Below are 21,367 nucleotides of genomic sequence, written 5' to 3'. Positions count from 1 at the left end.
TGTGTGTGTGTGTGTGTGTGTGTGTGTGTGTGTGTGAGAGAGAGAGAGCCAGGAGGTCCCTCCCTTGAAGGAGCCCACAAGTGTAGGAACAAAGATGGTGCAGGAAATGGCACTCTGTGGTGATGCCTTCAAGGAGGAGGGAAGAGTGAGAGAGGCCTCCAGAGGAGGGGCCCAGGCCTTATTCTTTTTTTTTTAAATTTTATTTATTTATTTATTTAAGGTTGTGTTGGGTCTTTGTTTCTGTGCAAGGGTTTTCTCTAGTTGCGGCAAGTGGGGGCCACTCTTCATCGCGGTGTGTGGGCCTCTCACTGTCGTGGCCTCCCTTGTTGCGGAGCACAGGCTCAGCAATTGTGGCTCACGGGCCTAGTTGTTCCGCGGCTTGTGGGATCTTCCCAGACCAGGGCTCGAACCTGTGTCCCCTGCATTGGCAGGCAGATTCTCAACCACTGCGCCACCAGGGAAGCCCCCAGGCCTTATTCTTGAAGACCTGGCATTTGATTAGCAGAGGAAGAGGAAAGGTCCCTTGGTCTGGAGGCAGTGGCCCAGTGGGGCGCCTGCCTGACTGGAAGGGCCTTCAAAGCTCAGGCCACATGGCCAGAGGCTTTCTCAATTCCACATTCCTAGGCCAGAAAAGAAGGCATGGGGGTGGGGCTAGGCAGGCTGCCGGCGTCAGAGTGGAAACACCCTCTGCAGGGGCGTTGCCTGGGGTTGGGGCGGGTGGGGCAGAGGGAGAAGCAGAAAGGCTTGATGGATGGGCCTGACTTGACGTGGGTGGCCGGGGGTGGAGAAGTCCCCGGGCCGGGCTGCGTGGCTGGTGGGGTCAGGAAAGACTTGCGCAGCACTGGCTGAATCACAGGCCTGAGCTGGGGCCAGAACTAGGTTCTGGGAGAACAAGGGCCGGCCAAGGTCACATCCCAGACTCCACCCGGTGTGCCTCCCAGCTTCCCCCCCGCCCCCACTCCCACCGACAAACCAGAAGTCTTCGTGTGGGGTGCCCTGGAGCCTCTTTTGGCGGCTCTGGGCCTTCAGCTGTGCCTCAGTCTCCCTTCTGCGTTCCGCTGGGGATCTGGTTGGCTCGTGGTTGGAAAGGGGTTGGGTAACTGTAGATCCAGAAGGCAGGGCAGCCGACTGTGGTCCGGGACTGAGGATTCGCCGTCAGGCTGGCTCCCTGTTCCCTAACCAGTGCCCCTGACCCACCTGCCTCCGCAGGCCCAAGTCAGCGCAGAAGCTCAGCTCAGGAGCCCCCTCACCCACCTTTGGGACCTGGTGAGAGAGGCTCACCAAACCCTCGGTGGAGGGCCCTGGGGTTAGGGTGGGCAGGCTGGGACATTCCAGGCTGAGGGAACCCCACAGGAAATTTGATTCCAGCTTCTGGTAGTGGGAGGGCAGAGCGAGTCGTGTGTGTGTGAGTGTGTGTGTGTGTGTGTGTGTGTTTCAACTCACGTGTGTTTCAACACAAAGTTTGTGAATCTGTGTCCACACGTCTGTGTCAGGCTGTACTCCGAGGATCTCCCGTGAAATTGTGTGTGCGACCCACCCTCCGACCCCCAGTCAGAGGTTTCTCCTTGGGCTTGTGAGTGGGTGTGCAAGGCTGGCTATGTGTGCACGTATGGCTGAGTGTATGGGTGTAAGTGGTTATTGGTGTCTGTGTGTGTATATGGGTGTAAATGTGTGTGTGTGTGTGCGCGCGCGGGCCTCTCCTGGACCATGAATTGGGTCTGTGTGTCTCTCCTGGGGGGAGTGAGTGTGATCGTGGTTCCCGGGTGCCAGCTGCCTGCCTGGCGTGTAAGGGGAGAAGGTCGCCTTATTCCTAGCTCGGCTGACAAGGACCCTGGGTCCGGGCCACCTCTGCCCTCTGCAAGGATCCAGCGGCCGAGTCGGTTCCCCTCCTCTCCCCCTGCTCCTCCCAACTTCCCGCGGCCGCCCGAGGGGCTCTGGCAACGTGGTCTAGGCGCCTCCTCGGCCCGCGGGTTCGCAGTCCCGGGCGTTCTCGCCCCTCAGGCCCCGGGGAGCTGCGGCAGCCCCCCGCCCCCTCCTCTCTCCGTCCCTCCTTCCCTCCGTCCCTCCTTCCCTCCCGAGCGCGGATTGCGGGCGGGGGTGGGAGGAGATTTCGCCGGAGTTTCCATTTCATACCTCGCGGCTAAACTTTCTTTCTGTGTCTCGCCCTCTTGCAGTCTGCAGCTTCTCCTGTCATCGGAAATGCCAGGCCAAGGTAAGGGGCTGCGGGCCGCTGGCCCCGCGGGGGGCTTGAGGACGGGACGGGCTAGGGGTCACGGGACTGGAGCGGGGGCGCCGGCGGGCCGGGGGCGGTGCCCTGATCGTCCCCTCCTTCTCTCTTTGTTTATGCAAAGCTTCTGGGCCCCGGAGCTGCCTCAGGTCAAGGTGAAGGCGAGGGCCGGGGGCGGGGGGCGGCGAGGGGGATGGGGGCGCGATGCGCAGGCTCGGCGGCTACTGGGGGTGGCTGGCGGGGATCGAGCTCCTGGAGAAGGGCCTCTGAAGGTATTTCCACCTAGTTCTCAAGGGGAGTGGAGGTATGGAGGGGGAGAAGGATGCATTTGAATCCCCCTTGGGCCGCGCAGAGCCCTAGTTGGCCGGATTTGGCCAGCCTAGAAAAACGCGGGATGGGGCCACAGCCATAGGACCCCGAGGGCGGAGAAGGGGATAGGTAGGGGGAGTGGGGGTGAGGTGGAAAAAGGTCAGAGGTCAGGGTCGCGCTGGGTCTGGAACCTCCTTGAGCGACTGTCCCACTCTCTTCATTGGCGGGATCCCACTTTGGTGCTCAGTTTCCCCATCAGTGTTTCCTGGCTGGTCTTAGTGGGAGAGGAAAACAGGAGGAAAGAAAGACCAGAGGAACTGCTGGGTCCTGATTGGCCAGGTTGGCTGGTCCCTTGCTGCATCCTCTCATGCTTTGGCAGAAGAGTGATCACCTGGTGGCAGCCTTGGAGTAATGGGGGTGGGGGTGGGGATGACACCAGGATGGGTTTTGATGGATGACTTGGGAAGGAAATTGTTCCGTCAGATGCGCTCAGCTTTCTGGAGGTGGAAGTGCCCTGCCTTAACCTTTCATGTGCAGCCAGTCTACGCACTGGTCCCATTATTGTTAATATCCTCCCTGCCCTCTAGCCCCTGCCTTTGCTGTTCGCACTTAATCTTTCAGGAAGGAGTTCAGTGAATGGAAGGAAGGGGGAGGATGCTTCAAAAAGGAGCTTTGAGCAGTTGAGGCCCGGTGTCTGGTGCATCTCATGCTCTGCTTCTTATTAGCTGGGTGACCTTGGGCAAGTCATGTAACCTCTCTGAGCCTCTGTTTCATTCTCAAGGATATGGGAATAAGAAAAGGTTATTATGAGGATGAGATGGGACAATGTGTGTGACGTGCTCAGCACAGTGCCTGACACACAATAGGTGCTCAAAAACATAACAGGTAATTGATTATTATCAATTGGTAGCTCTGAGGGCGGAGAGTTACACTGGAGAAAGGTGCTGATGGAGTAGGCCTCTCTGAGAGGGGATCCACTTCCTCCTGAGTGACCTTGCTCAAGCAGAGTACACAGCCTTGCTGTGGTGTAGGGGAGGGGTCTCTCCATCTGGAAACTCCAGGTTGGAGGGCTGTCCCAGCAGAAGTGCAAAAGGCCTGGCTTGTTTCTGCCATCTGGGCAGTTTCTGCCCCTTCTGTTGTCTTCTGCTTTTCTGACAACCTCAGCCTTTTCTTCTCTGGGTGGGAAGTGAGTTTCTGCCTCTCCCTGCATCTCCCACCTTGTTCTCTTCATCCAGAGCAGAGTTTTTCCACCTTTAACCCCAGAACCTTCCGGTGTTCTTGCTCCTCCCCATTCAACCCCCCCCCCCTTCCTGCACCTGTTTCTCTTAATAACAATGGACATTTGTACAGTGCTATAGGCCTTAGAAAACACTTCAATGCGTTATCTGATTTTATTCTTTTAATTCTACCAGAGCATAAAACAGGCCGAAAGCTCTCGTTGTTTTACAGATAAACCGAGGCACCCAAAGGTTGAATGACTTTCCCAAGGTCTCACAGTATAATTCCTCACCCATTTCTGTCCCTGGGCCTTTGCGCTTCCTTCTAAAATGTCCCTCTTGCCTAGGGGCAGACATTCCTTGATCCTTACCTACCTTTCCCCCTTTGCCTTCCATCTCTTGCAGTAGTGGATACAGTCAGAGAGGATAAGGTGATGAATGTCCAGTGAAGGGTCTGAGTAGGGTGAATGGGGGGGTCCAGAGAGGCTGAGAGGTGTGACAGAAGATGGCTCCTTGCTGTACAGCTGCCTCCTGTGTGGACACAGAGAGATGACAAAGATGACTTCTGGGGGGCGTAGCCTGCTTGGCAGTTCTCACATATGCTGGGGGGTCAGAATACACCAGGCTGCAGCAGCCCTGCTCTGCCCAGCCAATGAGGCTAACCCGGCGGGAAGAGGTGGTCTGGCAGGGCAGTGGCCAGACAGACAAATGGGGCTTTTTATAGGATTTTCCTCTATAGGAAATGGTACCCACTGGTGGTGTGAGCGCCACCCAGCTGGCAAGTCTCTCCCCTAAAACTACAGATCTTGCTAATGCCCTGCCTTTTCCTCCTGCTGGGAAAGGGTGATGTGAGCCCCAGAACACACAGCAGAGCTCTGTACTCTGGATTTTATAACCGGATCAACTTGGAGGTCATCTCATCCATCCCCCTGCCTCTAGAAGGGATTCATTAAACCAATGTTTTTGGAGCTCTTTCCATATGCCAGACACTGTTGTAGGTGAACAAGACAGAGAAGGCCTTTGCCCTCATGGGACTGACATTCTCACAGGGGAGACAGACAATAAATAGGCAAACAAGTTATGAGGGAATCGAGCTAGAGCGGGGGTTAGAGAATGATTAGGCTGAGTGGCCCAGGAAAACTCCTCCAAGGAAGTATTGTGTGAGATGAGACTCCAGTGATGTTACATGATGATTTGAGAGATGGAAAGAGCCAGTGCACCTGAGGTGAGGTGAGCTTGTCACGCTTGAAAGAAGGCCGTGTGGCTGGAGAGTAGTGTGCACTGGCGGGTTTTAAGCATGAGAGACATGATCTGATCTCCACTTGGAGAAGGCCACTCTGACCTTGAGCAGGCGAAAGTGTAGGAGCAGGGAGATGGGTCAAGAGGCGGCGGATATTGCCCAGGTGATAGACGCTGGCGGCTTAGTCCATGGCGCTTGCCGGAAAGATGGTGAGAAGGGACCAGGCCTGGGATGCATTCTGGGGTAGAGCCCAGAGCCTGGCTGTGGATGGGATGTTGGGTGTGAGAGTGAGAATGGGCTCAAGGATGACTCCCAGGTTTTTGGCTAGAGTCACCGGGTACACGTGGTTCTATTTACTGAGATAGATGAAGTGTGAGAAATTTCTAGGGAAGAGGGTGCCAGGACTTCTGCTTTGCTTGGTCTCTTATTTCACAGTTCTTTTCCCACACACTGAGGATTTCTTGCTGATATTGATCCTCTCCTGTCCTCTCAAATTCAGCTCGCTCTGGCCACCCCTCTGGTAAGTGGCTGGTTCTGGATGCCTAAACATGCCTCCCTCCAGACTATTCCTGCATCATGAACCCATGGCTCTGAGCGGGGCTCTATTATTTATACGGCACAATACGAAGTAAAAAATTCCGCCCAAATTTAGTAGCTTAAAGCAGCAACACACAGTTTCTGTGTGTCAGAAATTTGGGAGTGGCTTAGCTGGCCGGTTCTGGGCTGGGGTCTCTCATGGGGTGGTGGTCAAGATGCCAGGTGGGGCTAATGTCATCTGAAGGCCTGACAGGCTGGGGGATCTCCTTCCAAGATGGTTCATTCATGTGGCTAACAAGTTGGGGCTGGCTTTTGGCAGGAGGTGTCAGTTTCTTGACACACAGCTGTCTCCATAGGACTGCTTGAGTGTCCTCATAACATGGCTCCTGGCTGCCTCAAAGTGAGTGATTCAAGAAAGAGCAAGGCAGGAGCCCCATGTCTTTTATAGCCTAGACTTGGAAGACAAACACTATTTCTACAATATGCTATTAGTCACACAAGTCAACCCCATTGAATGTGGGAGGGGCCTATAAAGACATGAATACTTGGAGGCAAGAATCACTGGGTCCATTTGGAGGCTGACTACCACAGAGTTCCAGGGAGAGAGCAAAACTGATCTGGCTCTTGGGAGGTCTCGAGAGTGGTGGGAAGGGCAGGGACATAGGAATCAGACATACCTGGGTTTGAACTCTGTGCTGCTGCCTTCCAGCTGTGTGAGCTGGGTTATAGAGGATTAAATGCACATTGACACATAGTAGGCATCTTCTTTCTCGGAACCATAGGTGAAACTAGAAAGGAGCCCAGATATTCTGTGCCTCGCTCTTTGCCACTTGGACCTGCTTGAGAGAAAATGCTCAGTGCTGGTAGAGGAGGGCCCTTAGTGCTCAGCTCAGAGCAGATGTTAAATACATGTTTATTGCACTTGGGACTGTTGAGAGATATGTTGCGCCCTCAGCTTCTAGAATAGTGCCTGGCCGGTAGTAGAGGTTCCAATGAAGAAGTAAAGGAGTGGAATAAAGGAATGTTGAGAAACAAGAAGTTCCTATATAGGGAGAGGCTGAGGGGGTGGATGAGAGCAGGAAAGAAGGAGCAGAAAAACCATTTAAAAATTCTCCTTCAAAAAGTTCTCCTACCTCCTGACACAAAGATGCTCCATATAGGGAATTCCCTGGCAGTTCAGTGGTTAGGACTTGGCGCTTTCACTGCCGTGGGCCAGGGTTCAATCCCTGGTCGAGGAACTAAGATCCCGAAAGCCGCATGGTGCGGCCAAAAAAAAAAAAAAAAAAGATGCTCCAAATAATAAATCTAGGCATTTACATTGTCAAGTTGGGGTATAACTCACATACCATCAAGTATACAAATTGATAAATTTGTACATATATATGAACCAGATCAAGATCTAGAACATTTCCGGCACCCCAGAAGCAGCCTTTATGCTCCCCTCCAGGCAATATCCCCCAAAGGTAATTGCTAGTCTTACTTATACCATCAGAGATTAGTTTTGCCTGTTTATGAACTTCATATAAATTGAATCATGCAGTATGTTTACTTTTGTGTCTGGCTTGTTTCACTCAACATTATGTCTGGGAGGCTCATCTGTGTTCTAGTGGGTTGCAGTGGTTCATTCTTTTTTTATTGCTATGCTGTATTCCAGTATGTGAATAAACCCCAATTTATTTATCCATGACACTGCTGATTGCCATTTGGGTTATTTCCAGTCTGGGGCTACTATGAGCAGACTGGCTCTGAACATTTAATCACCTGTATCTACACTGAACTTTGTAATACACAAAACATTTTCCCTTACCTTCGCAGTCCCGTGAGGTGGGCAGGGCTCATGGGAGTCCCATTTTAGAGATCCAGTGCTGAGGCCCAGGGACGGTAACCAACTTGGCTAAGGGCACCTTAGTGCCAGTGGCTTTCTGGCACTACCCTGGGATAAATGGTGGGGAGCAGGTGAGAAGGGAGGTGAGTCTGAGAGCAAGCCAGAGAAACAGAGACAAATAGAGAGAAGGGGCTGGTACAGGCACTGGCAACTCATTGTAGTTCACGGAAGGCCCACTCTCCAGCTGTCCCCCTAAATCTCTTGAGGGGAGCAAATTCTAAGCCTCCCTTAGTCCCCACCCTTAAGTCTCATAGGGGTCCTTATCTGTCCCCAATTGTTTCTCCTGTTGAGGATTTAAAATGAATGGCCCAGGATTTGTTTTCCACTTTTATTTGAGCATGTGCACAGTGTGTATATACACAGCAGATTTTCTTCTGTTTTGCTTTTCTCCTCACTTGTCTGCTATAGGGTTCTACAACCTCCAGATACATCTTATTCATTTGTGTATTTATTTATTATTTTAAAGGAGACTTTACATTTTAGGCTGGCTTTCGATTTACAGAAAAGTTGGAAAGATAATACAGAGAGTTCCTGCGCAGCCCACACCCAGTTTCCCCTAATCCTGATACGTGTCTGTGAAACCCTTTTTTCACTCCTGACTTGCCCCCTTGTTTGAAATAGCAGTCCCAGCTGACAAGGGCGGCTCCTTCCAGCAAAATGCTAGCTGTCTATTCCAAGTCAGATAAGAGTTAGATGAAAGGACCAGGTAGATGCAGGGCAGGCAAATTGCCCAGGCCCACACCTCAGCCTGCGGGCAGCCCCTTCTCACCTCGCTTCCTTTAGTTCTCCTACCCTCTTCCCAGCCCTGGCACTTCCCTGCCCTCAGCACCGGGTGGGGGGAAGGGGAGGAGGGGGGTGAAGGGAGGAGGCTGCAGCAATGAGTTGGTCTCCTCCCCTGTACCAGAGGGCTTTAAATCCCATCCTTTAAGCTTGAAAGGAAAGGAAATCCCATAATTAACCCCCATCTTTCAGTCACATTATACCTCACTCTCCCGCTCTCTCATAAACACACCTGCAGCCTCCCTTCACAATTGTGTTGGAGGCTTGTTGTATTCTCCTGCTACCGGGATAGCAGGGTAGTGGGAGGAGGTTCATGGCTCCACGACCCATCCATTGCTCTGAGCCCAGTGGAGTGCTTAAGTTCTTTGGCCTTGGGGACAGACTGTTGAGTTTAAATGCTGACTACAATAATAACTGGCTGTGTGACCCTGGGCAAGGTACTTAACCTCTTTGAGCCCCAGTTTCCTCATCTGTAACAGAGGGATTATAGTAGGACCTATTTTGTAGGGCTCTATGATAACCCAGCTAAAATGCCAAGCTCAAAATTAAGTGGTCAAAATATTGCTAATATTTATCATTTTGTATTCCTCCTACCTTCTTCTAACTCAGAAAAAGAGGGGAGGTGGGAATTCCCTGGCGGTCCAGTGGTTAGGACTCCACGCTTCTGCTGCAGGGGGCACGGGTTCAATCCCTGGTTGGGGAACTTAGATCCCGCATGCCATGCTGGGCCACGCGGTGCAGCCAAAAAACCCCAAAACAAAACAAAACAAAAAAAGGTGGGGAAAAATCTGAACTGAGAGACCAACCAAGCTTGCTGAGGGCACTGGTGTCAAGCAAGATGATGCTTGCATATGTTTTGCTTCTTTTCTCCCTCTCCACTATCAAGGAAGAATGAGGAAACAGATGTAGGTGAATATAATGTGTCTTTTGCTGTTTGTTTGCCTCAGGGCACCTGAGATCTGTAGCAGTGGTTCCAGACCTTGTCTGTGCATTAGAATCACTGGGGTGCTTTAAAGATAATGATGCCTGGGTCCTCCTCCCCAGGGATTCTGATTTAATTGGTTTGGGGCATGACCTGGGCATTGGGAGTTTTGAAAGTGGCAACCATAGGTGGGGGTGTAAAATGGCACAACCATTCTGGAAAGCAGTTTGACCATTCCTTATAAAGTTAAACATACACTTGCCTTATGCCCCAGCAATTCTGCTCCAAGGTATTTACCCAAGAGAAATGGAAACATGTCTGCTGAAAGGCTTGCACATAAATTCATAGCAGCTTTATTCACAATAACTATGAATTCACAATTCACAATTCCCAAACTGGAAAAACCCAAATAGTCAACAACAGGTGAATGGACAAACTGTCATAAAGGTCCAGTGGAATACTACGTGGTGATAAAAACAAGTGAACTATTGTTATGCACAGCATCGTGGATGAATCTCAAAAACACTGTGCTTAGTGAAAGAAGCCAGACACAAAAGAGTACATACTAGATGGTTACATTTTTATGAAATTCTTGACAAGGCAAAACTCTCATGACAGAAAGCAGATTAGTACTTTCCTGGACCTGGGAGGTGGTGGGAAGATTGACTGCAGAAGAGTGTGAGGGAACTTTTTTTGGGTGATACAGATGTTCTTCATCTTGATTGTGGTGGTGGTTACCCAGAGTATGTGTTTGTCAAACTCACTGAACTATATTCTTAAAAGGAAGGGATGCATTTATTGTATATAAATTATATGTCAATAAAGTTGATTTAAATAAAAGCTTCCCAGGTGAGTCCCCTTTGCAGCCAAATTTGAGAACCGCTGGTCTGCAGCTTCTGAAGACCCACCTCCGTCCTTGCTGTCTTGGTCAGCACCCAGCACAGTGCCAAGTGTGTAATAGTGCTTTCTGTGGTCAAGGGCCTCTCTTACTCTTTTTAAAAAAATAACAACTTTCTTGAGATGTAATTCACATACCATACAATTCACCCATTTAAAGCATACATTTCTTTTTTAAAAAAAATTTTATTTATTTTGTTTATTTATTTTTGGTTGTGCCAGGTCTTAGTTGCAGCTGGTGGGCTCCTTAGTTGCAGCTGGCAGGCTCCTTAGTTGTGGCATGCTAACTCTTAGTTGCTGCATACATGTGGGATCTAGTTACCTGACCAGGGATTGAACCGTGTCCCCTGCATTGGGAGGCGAATTCTTAACCACTGTGCCACCAAGGTAAAGCATACATTTCACTGGGTTTTTTGTATATTCAATGTTGTGCAACCATCACCACAGTCAATATTAGAGCATTTTATCACCTCAAAAAGAAACTCCATACATTAAAAAAATTATTTTATTGAAGTACAGTTGATTTACAATGTTTTGTTAATTTCTGCTGTACAGCAAAGTGATTCAGTTATACATTTATATACATTCTTTTTCATATTCTTTTCCGTTATGTTTTATCACAGGATATTGAGTATAGTTCCCTATGCTATACAGTAGGACCTTGTTGTTTATCCTTTCTATGTGTAACAATTTGCATCTGCTAACCCCAAACTCCCAATCCATCCCTCCCCAGCCCCCGCTCCCCTTTGGCAACCACAACTGGGTTCTCTATGTCTGTGAGTCTTTCTGTTTCGTAGGTAAGTTCATTTGTGTCATATTTTAGATTCCACATATAAGTGATATCATATGGTATTTGTCTTTCTTTTTTTTTTTTTAAAGTAAGCGGTACCTTATTTAATTAAATTAATTAATTAGTTTATTTTTGGCTGTGTTGGGTCTTCGTTTCTGTGTGAGGGCTTTCTCTAGTTGTGGCAAGCGGGGGCCACTCTTCATCGCGGTGCGCGGGCCTCTCACTATCGCGGCCTTTCTTGTTGCGGAGCACAGGCTCCAGACGCGCAGGCTCAGTAGTTGTGGCTCACGGGCCTAGTTGCTCCATGGCATGTGGGATCCTCCCAGACCAGGGCTCGAACCCGTGTCCCCTGCATTGGCAGGCAGATTCTCAACCACTGCGCCACCAGGGAAGCCCCTGTCTTTCTCTTTCTGACTTACTTCACTTAGTATGATAATCTCTAGGTCCATCCATGTTGCTGCAAATAGCATGATTTCGTTCTCTTTTATGGTTGAGTAGTATACCACATCTTCTTTACCCGTTTATCTGTCGATGGACTTTTAGGTTGTTTCCATGTCTTGGCTATTGTGAATAGTGCTGCTATGAACATGGGGGTGCATGGATCTTTTTGAATTATAGTTTTGTCTGAATATATGCTGAGGAGTTGGATTGCTGGATCATATGGTAACTGTATTTTTAGTTTTTTGTGGAACCGCTATACTGTTTTCCATGGTGGCTGCACCAACTTACATTCCCACCAACAGTGTAGGAGGGTTCCCTTTTCTCCACACCCTCTCCAGCATTTGAGAAACCCCATACAGTTTAACTGTCCCTCCTGAATCCCTCTCCTTCCTGCACCCTGGCCCCAGCCTTAAGCAACCACTAATCTGCTTTCTGTCTCTATGTGTTTCTCTCTTCTGGAGATGTCACATAAATGGAATAATAGAATGTATGTTCTTCAGGGCTGGCTTCTTTCACTTAGCATAATGTTTTCAAGGTACATCCTTTGTATGGCCTAATAATATTCTATTGTGTGAGTATACCACATTTTGTTTATCCATTTATCAGTTGATGGACATTTGGGTTGTTTCCACCTTTTGGTTATTGTGAATAATGCTGCCATGAATATTCATGAACAAGTTTTCATGTGGACATATGTTTTTACTTCTCTTGTATCTATCATCTATCTATCTATCTATCTATCTATCTATCTATCTATCTATCTGTACCTACGTGTGGAATTATGGGGTCCTGTTGTAACTCTATATTTAACTTTTTGAGGAACTGTCAGCCTGTTTTCCAAAGTAGCTTATATTAGTTTTCTAGGTCGGCTGTAGCAAAGTATCACAAACTGACTTAACAGAAATTTATTGTCCCATAGTTCTGGAGGCTAAAAGTCCCAAATCAAGGTGTTGGCAGGACCATGTTTCTCTGAAAACTGTAGGGGGAATCCTACCTTGCCTCTTCTTAGATTTGAGTGGTTTGCTGGCAATCTTTGGTGCTTCTTGGGTTATAGATACTTCACTTTAATCTTTTATCTTCACATGGTATTTTCTGTGTGTGTCTTCTTATCTTTCCTCTGTGTCTATCTGTCTCTGTGTCAAATTTTTATGAGGACACCAGTCATATTGGATTAAGGCTCACCATAATGATCACATTTTAACTTGATTACCTCCATAAAGACCCTTCTTCCAAATAAGGTCACATTCTGAGGTACTGGGACTTCAACATATCTTTTTTTGGGGGACACAATTCAATTTACAACATAGCTGCATCATTTTGTATTCTCACCAGCAATGTATGAAGATTCTGATTTCTGTACATCCTCATCAATACTTATTTGACTTTTTGATTATAGCCATCCTAGTAGATATGAAGTGATATCTCATGGTGGTTTTGATTTGATTTCCCTGATGACTAATGATGTTGAGTATCTTTTCATGTGCTTATTAGTCATGTGTATATCTTTTTTGGAGGAATGTCTATTCAGATTCTTTGCCTATTTAAAAAATTACGTTATTTGCCTTTTTATTGTTGGGTTATAAGAGTTCTTCATATGTTCAGGATACAAGTCCCTTATCAGATATGTGATTTGAGGCATTTTTTCCCTGTCCTGTGGGTTGTCTTTTTACTTTGTAGCACACAAGTTGTAAACTTTGATTCAGTCCAATTTATCTAATTTTTTTCTGTTATGGTGTGTGCTTTTGGTGTCATAGCTAAAGTCAAATCCAAAGTCATATTTATCCCTATGTTTTCTTCTGAGTTTTATAGTTTTGGATGTTACCATTAGATCTTTCATCCACTTTGAGTTAGTATTTATATATGGTATGAGGTAAGGGCCCAACTGCATTCTTTTTCATGTGCCTATCCAGTTGTCCCAGAAATTTGTTGAAAAGACTACTCTTTCCTCACTGAACAATCTTGGCAACCTTGTCAGAGATCAGTTAACCATAGATGTGAGGGTTTATTTCTGGACTCTTAGTTGTATTCCATTGAGAATGGAATAAGGGTATGTCTGTCCTTACACCAGTACTGCAGTATTTTGATTACTACTGTTTTATAGTAAGTTTTGAAATTCGAAGTGTGAGTCTTCCAATTTTATTCTTCTTTTACAAGATTATTTTGGCTATTTTTTTTTTTTTTTTAAAACATTTTTTTTTTTCTAAATGGTTAAGATGGTAAATTTATTTTTTATTTTTTATTTATTTATTTATTTATTTTAATAGCTACTTTATTTATTTATTTATTTATTTTTGGCTGTGTTGGGTCTTCGGTTCGTGCGAGGGCTTTCTCCGGCTACGGCAAGTGGGGGCCACTCTTCATCGCGGTGCGCGGGCCTTTCACTATCGCGGCCCCTCCCGTTGCGGGGCACAGGCTCCAGACGCGCAGGCTCAGTAGTTGTGGCTCACGGGCCCAGCTGCTCCGCGGCATGTGGGATCTTCCCAGACCAGGGCTCGAACCCGTGTCCCCTGCATTAGCAGGCAGACTCTCAACCACTGCGCCACCAGGGAAGCCCATTTTGGCTATTTTTGATCCTTTGAGTTTCCATTTGAATTTTAGGATCAACCTATCACTTTCTACAAAGCAGCCAACTGAAATTCTAATAGGGACTAAATTGAATCTGTAGATCAGTTTGGGGAGTACTGCCATCTTAACAATGTTGAGTCTTCTGATCCGTGAGCATGGCATATCTTTCCATTAATTTAGATTTTCTTTAAATTCTTTTCATACTGTTTTGTAGTTTTCACAGTATAAGTTTTACACTTTTGGGAGGCTAAATTTATTCCTAAATATTTCATTCTTTTTGTTGCTATTTTAAATGGAATTGTTTTCTCAATTTCATTTTCAGATTGTTCATTGCCAGTGTATAGAAATACAATTGATTTTTTTTTAACATCTTTATTGGAGTATAATTGCTTTACCATGTTGTGTTAGTTTCTGCTGTATAACAAAGTGAATCAGCTATATGCATACGTATATCCCCATACAGTTGATTTTTGTATATTGAAGATTTATCCTGCAACCTTCATAAACTCATTTATTAATTCCAATAGTTTTTTAAATGAATTCTGTAGGATTTTCTATATACAAGATCATCTCATCTGTGAATGGAGATACCTTTACTTCTTCCTTTCCAAACTGAAAGCCTTTTATTTCATTTTTTTGCTTACTCGTCCTGGCTAGAACCTCCTAGAACTAGAAATGGCAAGAGCAGAAATCCTAATCTTGTTCTTGATCTTAGGGGAAGGCATGCAGTCTTTCACCATTACGCATGATGTTAGCTGTGGGTTTTTCATAGATGCCGTTTATCACATTGAGAACTTCTCCTTCTATTTCTAGTTTGTTGAGTGTTTTTTTAAAAAATAATATTTATTTATTTATTTAGGTTGCGCCAGGTCTTAGTTGCAGCATGCGGGCTCTTAGTTGCGGCATGCAGGCAGGATCTAGTTCCCCGACCAGGAATTGAACCCAGGCCCCCTGCGTTGGGAGCGTGGAGTCTTACCCACTGGACCACCAAGGAAGTCCCTGTTGAATGTTTTCTAAATCAGGGTTTTGTCAAATATTTTTCTGCATCCGTTGAAATGATCGTGGTGCTTTTGTTTTTTTATTCTATTGATATGGTATATTACAGTAGTTGATTTCCAGTTGTTGAAAGAACCTTGCATTCCTGGGATATATCCCATTTGGTCATGATGTATAATTCTTACTATTATATGTTGCTGGATTTCGTTTCTAGTATTTTGTTGCATCTCTGTTCATAAGAAATATTGGTCTTTAGTTTTCTTGTAATGTCTTTGTCTGGTTTTGATATCGAGGTAATAGTGGCCTCATAGAATGAGTGTTTGCTCCGCTTCCACTTTTTGGAAGTGTTTGTGAAGAGCTGACATTGATTATTCTTTAAATGTTTGGTAGAATTCACATGTGACATCATCTGGGCCTGGGCTTTTCTCTTTGTGTAGTGTTTTGATTGCTAATTCAGTTTCTTTATTTGTTATAGGTTTATTCAGACTTTCTATTTCTTCTTGAGTCAGTTTTGGTACAATGTGTCTTTCTAGGAATTTGTCCATTTCACCTTAGATATCTAATTTATTGCCCTACAATTGTTCATAGTGTTCCTTCATAATTTTTATTTCTGTAAGGTCGGTAGTAATATCCCCTCTTTCATTTCTGATTCAAGTAATTTAAGTCGTCTCTCTTTTTTTCGTGGTCAGTCTACTAAAGGCTTATCAACTTTGTTTACCTTTTCAAAGAATCTATTTTCTCTCTAACTCGAAGGGTTTTTCATTATAATCACTTTGTTTATAGCCACTGTTTATTGCGTATCCTCTGCACGGTGGCTACTTGACACTCATCTCATTGAATCCTTGAAAAACCACCCATGAAGCAGATATAATGGGCCACACTCTCAAATGAGAAAACTGAGGTGTGAAGTGTTTTGCACCAGTCATGAAACTAGCAGGCAGCTCAGATCTGAGTATCTGGCTCCAAAGCCTGATGACTTTTCATTACTTCCTTTTCCACTTTCAGCCTCTACTCTCTGCTGCTGAGGCTCGTTTTCTGAATTCTAAGGAGAAGAGCCATGGGTCACCATTCCCTTGCATCACCTGTCAGTGGGCCTCAGCCTTGCCCGGCGAGCCCATTAAGCATATTCCTGCCACCCTCAACATTGATTCAGTGGGGTTTGGCTTGGGCCCAGGGATCTGCATTACTGTCTAACACCCCCAGTGATTCTGATGCTGGGGTCCCTTGAGAGCACCTGACTAACGTGTGTTTGCCCCTGGAGACCCCGCTTCAACTCCGCTGGGCACAGGCCCCTACGAAGCCACTGGTTCCTCTGGCTTCTGCTTCCCCGGCAGTGGGGGTCAAGGATGAGGTAGGTCTTGGGTGGGAAGCCATATTATCTCCACTTTATAAAAAATTTTGAGAAGTTGTAATAATCCTCCCTTCCCCTCAATCTTCCTAGAGTCGTCTCTCAGAGTATGGGGCCTTCAGGGGTTAATAAGTAGACTTGGAGTGTGTCATAAGCAGTCAGTGCACACGTGCGTGCACACACGCACCCACACCCACACCCACCTAAGGCTGGGAGAGAAAGTGACACTGAGCTGTGACTGGCTTCTCATTTTCCTGGAATGTGGCTCCCAAAAGGTCTCATATTTTTCAGCGTTTCTGACTCCGGGGCTGTGTAAACATCGCACGGGGGTTTGCTGCTTCTGAGAGACTGCAGGAGTTAGGAAGGGGAGGGTGGGAACCCAGAGCAGGGAGAGAAAGGCAAATGGGCGCTGGAGAATTGGAGCCAGAGAAGGAGACAGGAGAGGGAAATCCTGGGGTCCCGCTGAAACAGGACACATGGTGAAATATGCAGGAGGGAACAAAGGCCAGCGGTTTCCTGCTAAGAAAGAGCAAGCGAGCGTGAGGGATCAGGTGAGGGCCAGGGTCTGTGGTGCAGGGACAGGGCAGAGGAGCCAGGGCAGGTTAGAAGTTCTGTCAGTGGCATGGGAAGCGAGGTGACTCCTGAACCCCTGGCCCATGTCAGCCTCCCTGGCTGCTTCTGGCTTTTAGCTTGAGGGTCTGCAGTGTCTGCTGGAACTGGCTGAGCAGGGAGAGCGAGGGAGAGATGGGCTTCCCCTCCTGGGGCATCTGCCTTTGCTTGAGAGAAGCTGCTGGTCTTGAGGGAAGGCACTGAGTTGCCTCCTGAAGACCCGGCATTCTCTCCTGCTTGGCTCTCCCTGGGGGCCAAGACTCAGTCTTAACCTTCTGAGCCTTCCAAGCCACTGACCCCAAACCAGTGCCGGAGCCTGGATGTCCTGGTGGAGTTGGAGCCCCTCTGGCCTTGGGCTCATGTGGATCTTGATTCTGCCGTTTACATGAGCTGCGTTATAGCGGACAAATCATTCCACCTCTGAAACTGGTCTCCTCATCGGTATAAAAACGGTGACACTGATATGTCTCAGCCACCTTGCAAGGTTGGTTTGAGGATTAGAGAAAATGTAGGTAAAATCCTGTGGGCTCTTTCTCAATAAATGATAACTCTTATTCTATTATTCTGAGACCCAAGGATAATAAACAGCTAAGTGTCCCAGAAACCCACTAGCCAGCAGGCCTGGCCAACTCCACAAGAATGACCATGGCCCACATTCCTTTACCCTCCCCCGACATTGATTTCCTCACCTGTGGTCGCCTCTTGGCCCCCTGCGGTCACCTGCTGGCCCCATGTCCTCCTTTCTGCTCCGCCCCGCCCAGGACCTGTGAGGCCTCTGCTCCCTCCCTCTGAGGGTTTTGGCCCCTGGCTGATGAATGACTTGGCCAATTGTTACCCGCAGCCAGCAGGCAGCAGGCAGCAGGCAGCAGGCAGGTCGGGTGGGATGTTAGCGGGGGGCCATTAGGAGCAGAGGGGTATGTGTGTCCTGGGGCACAGCGAAGTACAGAGCAAGTCACACATTAACCGCCTGGCCTGTTTCCACTGGCTGGACCTGGGCACCCAAGCGAGGGTGTCCAGGTGTCTGGGTTCAAACCAGGTTCTGTTCAAGGAAGCAGGGAAGGAAGTTCACTTGTAGGTCATGTGTGATTGGAGGAGCAGCAGAAAAGCTCCAGTGCCCTTTCCTGCACTCTGAAAATCACACTGGCTTGAATTCCACCATTAGTCTCTGGCTTACAAAGATCCTCTATGCCTGCACAGACAGGATCATTTAATCTAATCCTCACAACAGCACTAAAAGATAGGCATTAATATAATCCTTCAGGGCACAGAGGAGGAAACAAGCTGAGATGGTTGAGCAGCGTGCTCACACAGCCAGGAAGGTGGTAGAAGGGGGACCCAGGAGTTGAACCCAGACTCAGGGAGAGGCTCCAGGAGAGAGTCTGACCTGGAGGTGGTGTGGTGAGAATCCCGAGCCCGCTTCTGACTTTCCTTCTTCAATGCTCACTAACTCTGTAAGTTGCTTAGTCTGTTTATGACTTGGGTTCCTGATTGTAAAAGTCATAAAAATAGTCCCTGCCTCCTAAGATTATTGTGAGAACTAAATGAGTGAATGCATGCTTAGAGTAATAGATAAATATCAGCAATTATTATCATGGCTCCCCTGTGAATGGGGTCCTAGGACAGAGGTTGCAGTCAGTTTGGGTGGAGGAAGTTCTGCTTTACTAAGCTTGCCTGGACCTCTAGGGAAGACAGTTGGAATGGTCCCCCCTGGACTGGGCTGTCTTGTGAGATGGTGAGCTCTCAGCAGCCATCTTGCATTGTGGGGAGGAGGTTGGACTGAGGGCAGTGAAGGTCTCTTTTGTGCTAAGACTTGGGAGCTTGGGAGTCAGAGCTGGATTGGTTTCCTGCTTTCCTTGCTTATAACTGAATGACCTTGGACCGTTTTCTTTTCTTTCTTTCTTTTTGTTTTTACATTTTATTTATTTTTTGGCTGCACTATGTGTTAGTTGCGGCACGCGGGATCTTCGTTGAGCCATGTGGGATCTCTCACTGTGGTGCGTGGGCTTCTCTCTAGTTGTGGCATGTGGCTTTTCTCTTCTCTAGTTGTGGCACGCCGGCTCCAGGGTGCGTGGACTCCGTAGTTTGTGGCACGTGGTCTCTCTAGTTGAGGTGCGAGAGCTCAGTAGTTGTGGCCCGCAGGCTTAGTTGCCCCGTGGCACGTGGGATCTTAGTTGCCTGACTAGGGATCGAACCTGCGTCTCCTGCATTGGAAGGCGGATTCTTTACCACTGGACCACCAGGGAAGTCCCCCTTGGACGGTTTCTGAAGTGCCCTGATTCTCAGTTTCTCATCTATAAACTGGGGTTATGAAGACCTTCCTGCAGGGTTGTGGTGAAGATTAAATTAGCTAGATATGGAGAGTGCTTTTCAGCTGCTGGTGCACAGTAGCCAGAGATTTGTGACAGCTGTGGTTGTGGTGGTGGCATCGTGGTTATTATCATTAGATGCCAAGTGTGGCTCTCTCCAGGTGATGATCCCAGAGCTGGAATACCCGTGTGTTCCACCTGGGTCAGGTCTGTTTGCTCTGCTCCCTGAGCAGTCTGCCTTCTCCTCCTCTGCCCCCTTAGTTTGAGCATCTCTCATCTGATTCTCAGGCGTCTGGGGACCTTCTCAGGTTCAATCCGTCTTCCCTTCCAAGGACTTAATTTTTTAACAGTCCTCTGCTCTCATTCTGAGCCCTAATCTGTGTCTTCTTCAGGACCCACTTACATTTTAAAAAAAATTTTGAAATGATTTTAAACTTCCAGAAGATTTGCAAAAATGGTACAAAGAGTACCACTATACCCTTTTCTCATTTTTTCTGAATGTTGACATCTTATGGAACTGTTGCATGATTATCGAAACTAGGAAATTAACATTGATCTGATGCTATTAACTAATCTACAGATCTTAGTAGAATTTGGCCAGTGTTTCCGTTACTACCTCTTTTCAGATCCAGGATCCAGTTTCAGATCCCACTTTGCATTTATTTCTCACATCTCCTTAGACCCTTCCAAGCTGGGACAATTCCTCAGTCTTGCTTTGTTTCCTTTGACTTTGGCACTTCTGAAGAGTACTGCTTAGTTATTTTGCAGAATGTCCCTCAATTTTGGTTTATTTGATTTTCTATTTCCATCATTCCTTCTACATTTATTAATTGGAATTCTACTGTAAAGAGCTGTACCTTATCCCCCATTTATTTATTCAGTTATTTATTTATGTCTGTATGGAACCTGGATATTCACTTTACTTTATAGGTTATAATCCAATGCTATCATTATTTTTCTTGGATCAAATTGACCCAGCTCTGGCCATTGGGAGTTCCTTTAAGTTGGTAGGACCCACAGTTTTTGACCTCTCTTATTTACTCCCTGTAGCAGTTAGGATTCTCCAGAGAAACAGAATCAATGGGATATTTATAGGAAGAGAATTATTTTAGGGAATGGGCTCACACAGTTGTGAGGACTGGCAAGTCTGAAATCTATAGAGCAGGCTGGCAGGCTGACACCTCAGGTAGGAGTTGGTGTTGCAGCCTTGAGGCAGAATTCCTTCTCCAAGAAACCAGTTTTTGCTCTTCAACTGATTGGATGTGGCCCATCTATATTATCGAGAGTAATCTTGATTTCAGGTCAATTGACTGTAGATATTAACCTATCTACAAAACACCTTCACACACACCTGGATTGGTGTTTGATTAAATCACCAGGTGCTCTAATCTAGCCAATCTGACACACAAAACTATCACACCTACTCATTCTATAGGAAGCATGAAAGTCATTTGGCTTTTCATATGTCAACATGGGTGGGTGGATGGAGAATACAGGCCCCCCGCCTCAGGCTGGTTTGGGATGGAAGTTTGCAATCCTGGTCCAGGCCTCTTTAGTTTCCAGATTTGACCTTTGATTCCTGCTCTCTGCGAGAGCTTGGGCAAATCCTTCCTTTCTTCTGTAAAACTCGAGAATCATTGTTCTGGGGTGGGTGGATTTAGAAGGATTTTAAATGCCTGCCTCTGAAGCCTGAGTGGGAACATCCCTACCTGCTCTCCCCTCCCCGCCCCGCCCCCTCCCCCCCCCCCCCCCCCCGCAAGGCTTGGCTTCTGGTACCTTCCAGGACTTGCCGCCAACCTTCTGGGGATACACCTGGGGTACCCCCCGCTCCATCCTGGGAGAGGCTGAGGCGCTGTTAACCGCAGCTGTTCCTCTCTCTGATCTGATCACTTTGGAAGAGGGTCATCAGAGAGTCTAAAGTGGGTCAACCACAGAGCCCAGGCAGGAATTGTGGCTACGCGCACATACGAGTGTGTGTGTTTGCACATGTGTGTGTGTGTTTAATATCCTGAAGTCGCATGGGGAGTACTTAGAGATGCAGGGAGACCTTCTGGGACTTGAACCTGCAAGGGCCCCACAGGTGCTGAGCAAGGCTCTCTTACTGGACAGGGTTCCCTGAAGTTCTTAGACTGCTGGGGAGGCGGGGGTGAGAGGCCTGGCTTTTCCAGAACTGGGGAAGGAGATGTGGAAACTAGTGGAAAGGGGCCTTCACGCAAGGGGAAAAACCTAACTATATCCCCAAAGACCTGTGCTGCTGAGAGGGCCTGGGCGTTCCTCCTACCTCCCTGTTTCTTTCCA

General features: G+C 47.4%; 1 protein-coding gene across 7 annotated transcripts in view; it reads left to right on the top strand.

Moving 5' to 3' along the window:
• TNS1 (tensin 1) overlaps window positions 1–21,367 on the top strand; it is a 207,413-nt gene that overhangs the window by 30,114 nt on the left and 155,932 nt on the right. For 6 of the 7 annotated variants that reach the window (XM_028167912.2, XM_057551606.1, XM_028167910.2 and 3 more), the window contains one exon: window positions 2,175–2,212. In XM_028167912.2, coding sequence (XP_028023713.2) covers window positions 2,175–2,212 — 38 coding nt within the window. Of the gene's footprint in view, window positions 1–1,249; window positions 1,267–2,174; window positions 2,213–21,367 lie in introns of those variants that run through there. The other variant, XM_057551607.1, reaches the window with a different exon arrangement.

This window comes from Balaenoptera acutorostrata, chromosome 8, assembly GCF_949987535.1.
Source record: "Balaenoptera acutorostrata chromosome 8, mBalAcu1.1, whole genome shotgun sequence".
Lineage (NCBI taxonomy): Eukaryota > Metazoa > Chordata > Mammalia > Artiodactyla > Balaenopteridae > Balaenoptera > Balaenoptera acutorostrata.
Note: the sequence above shows the minus strand (reverse complement) of the source record. Positions and strands in the feature narration are given on the sequence as shown.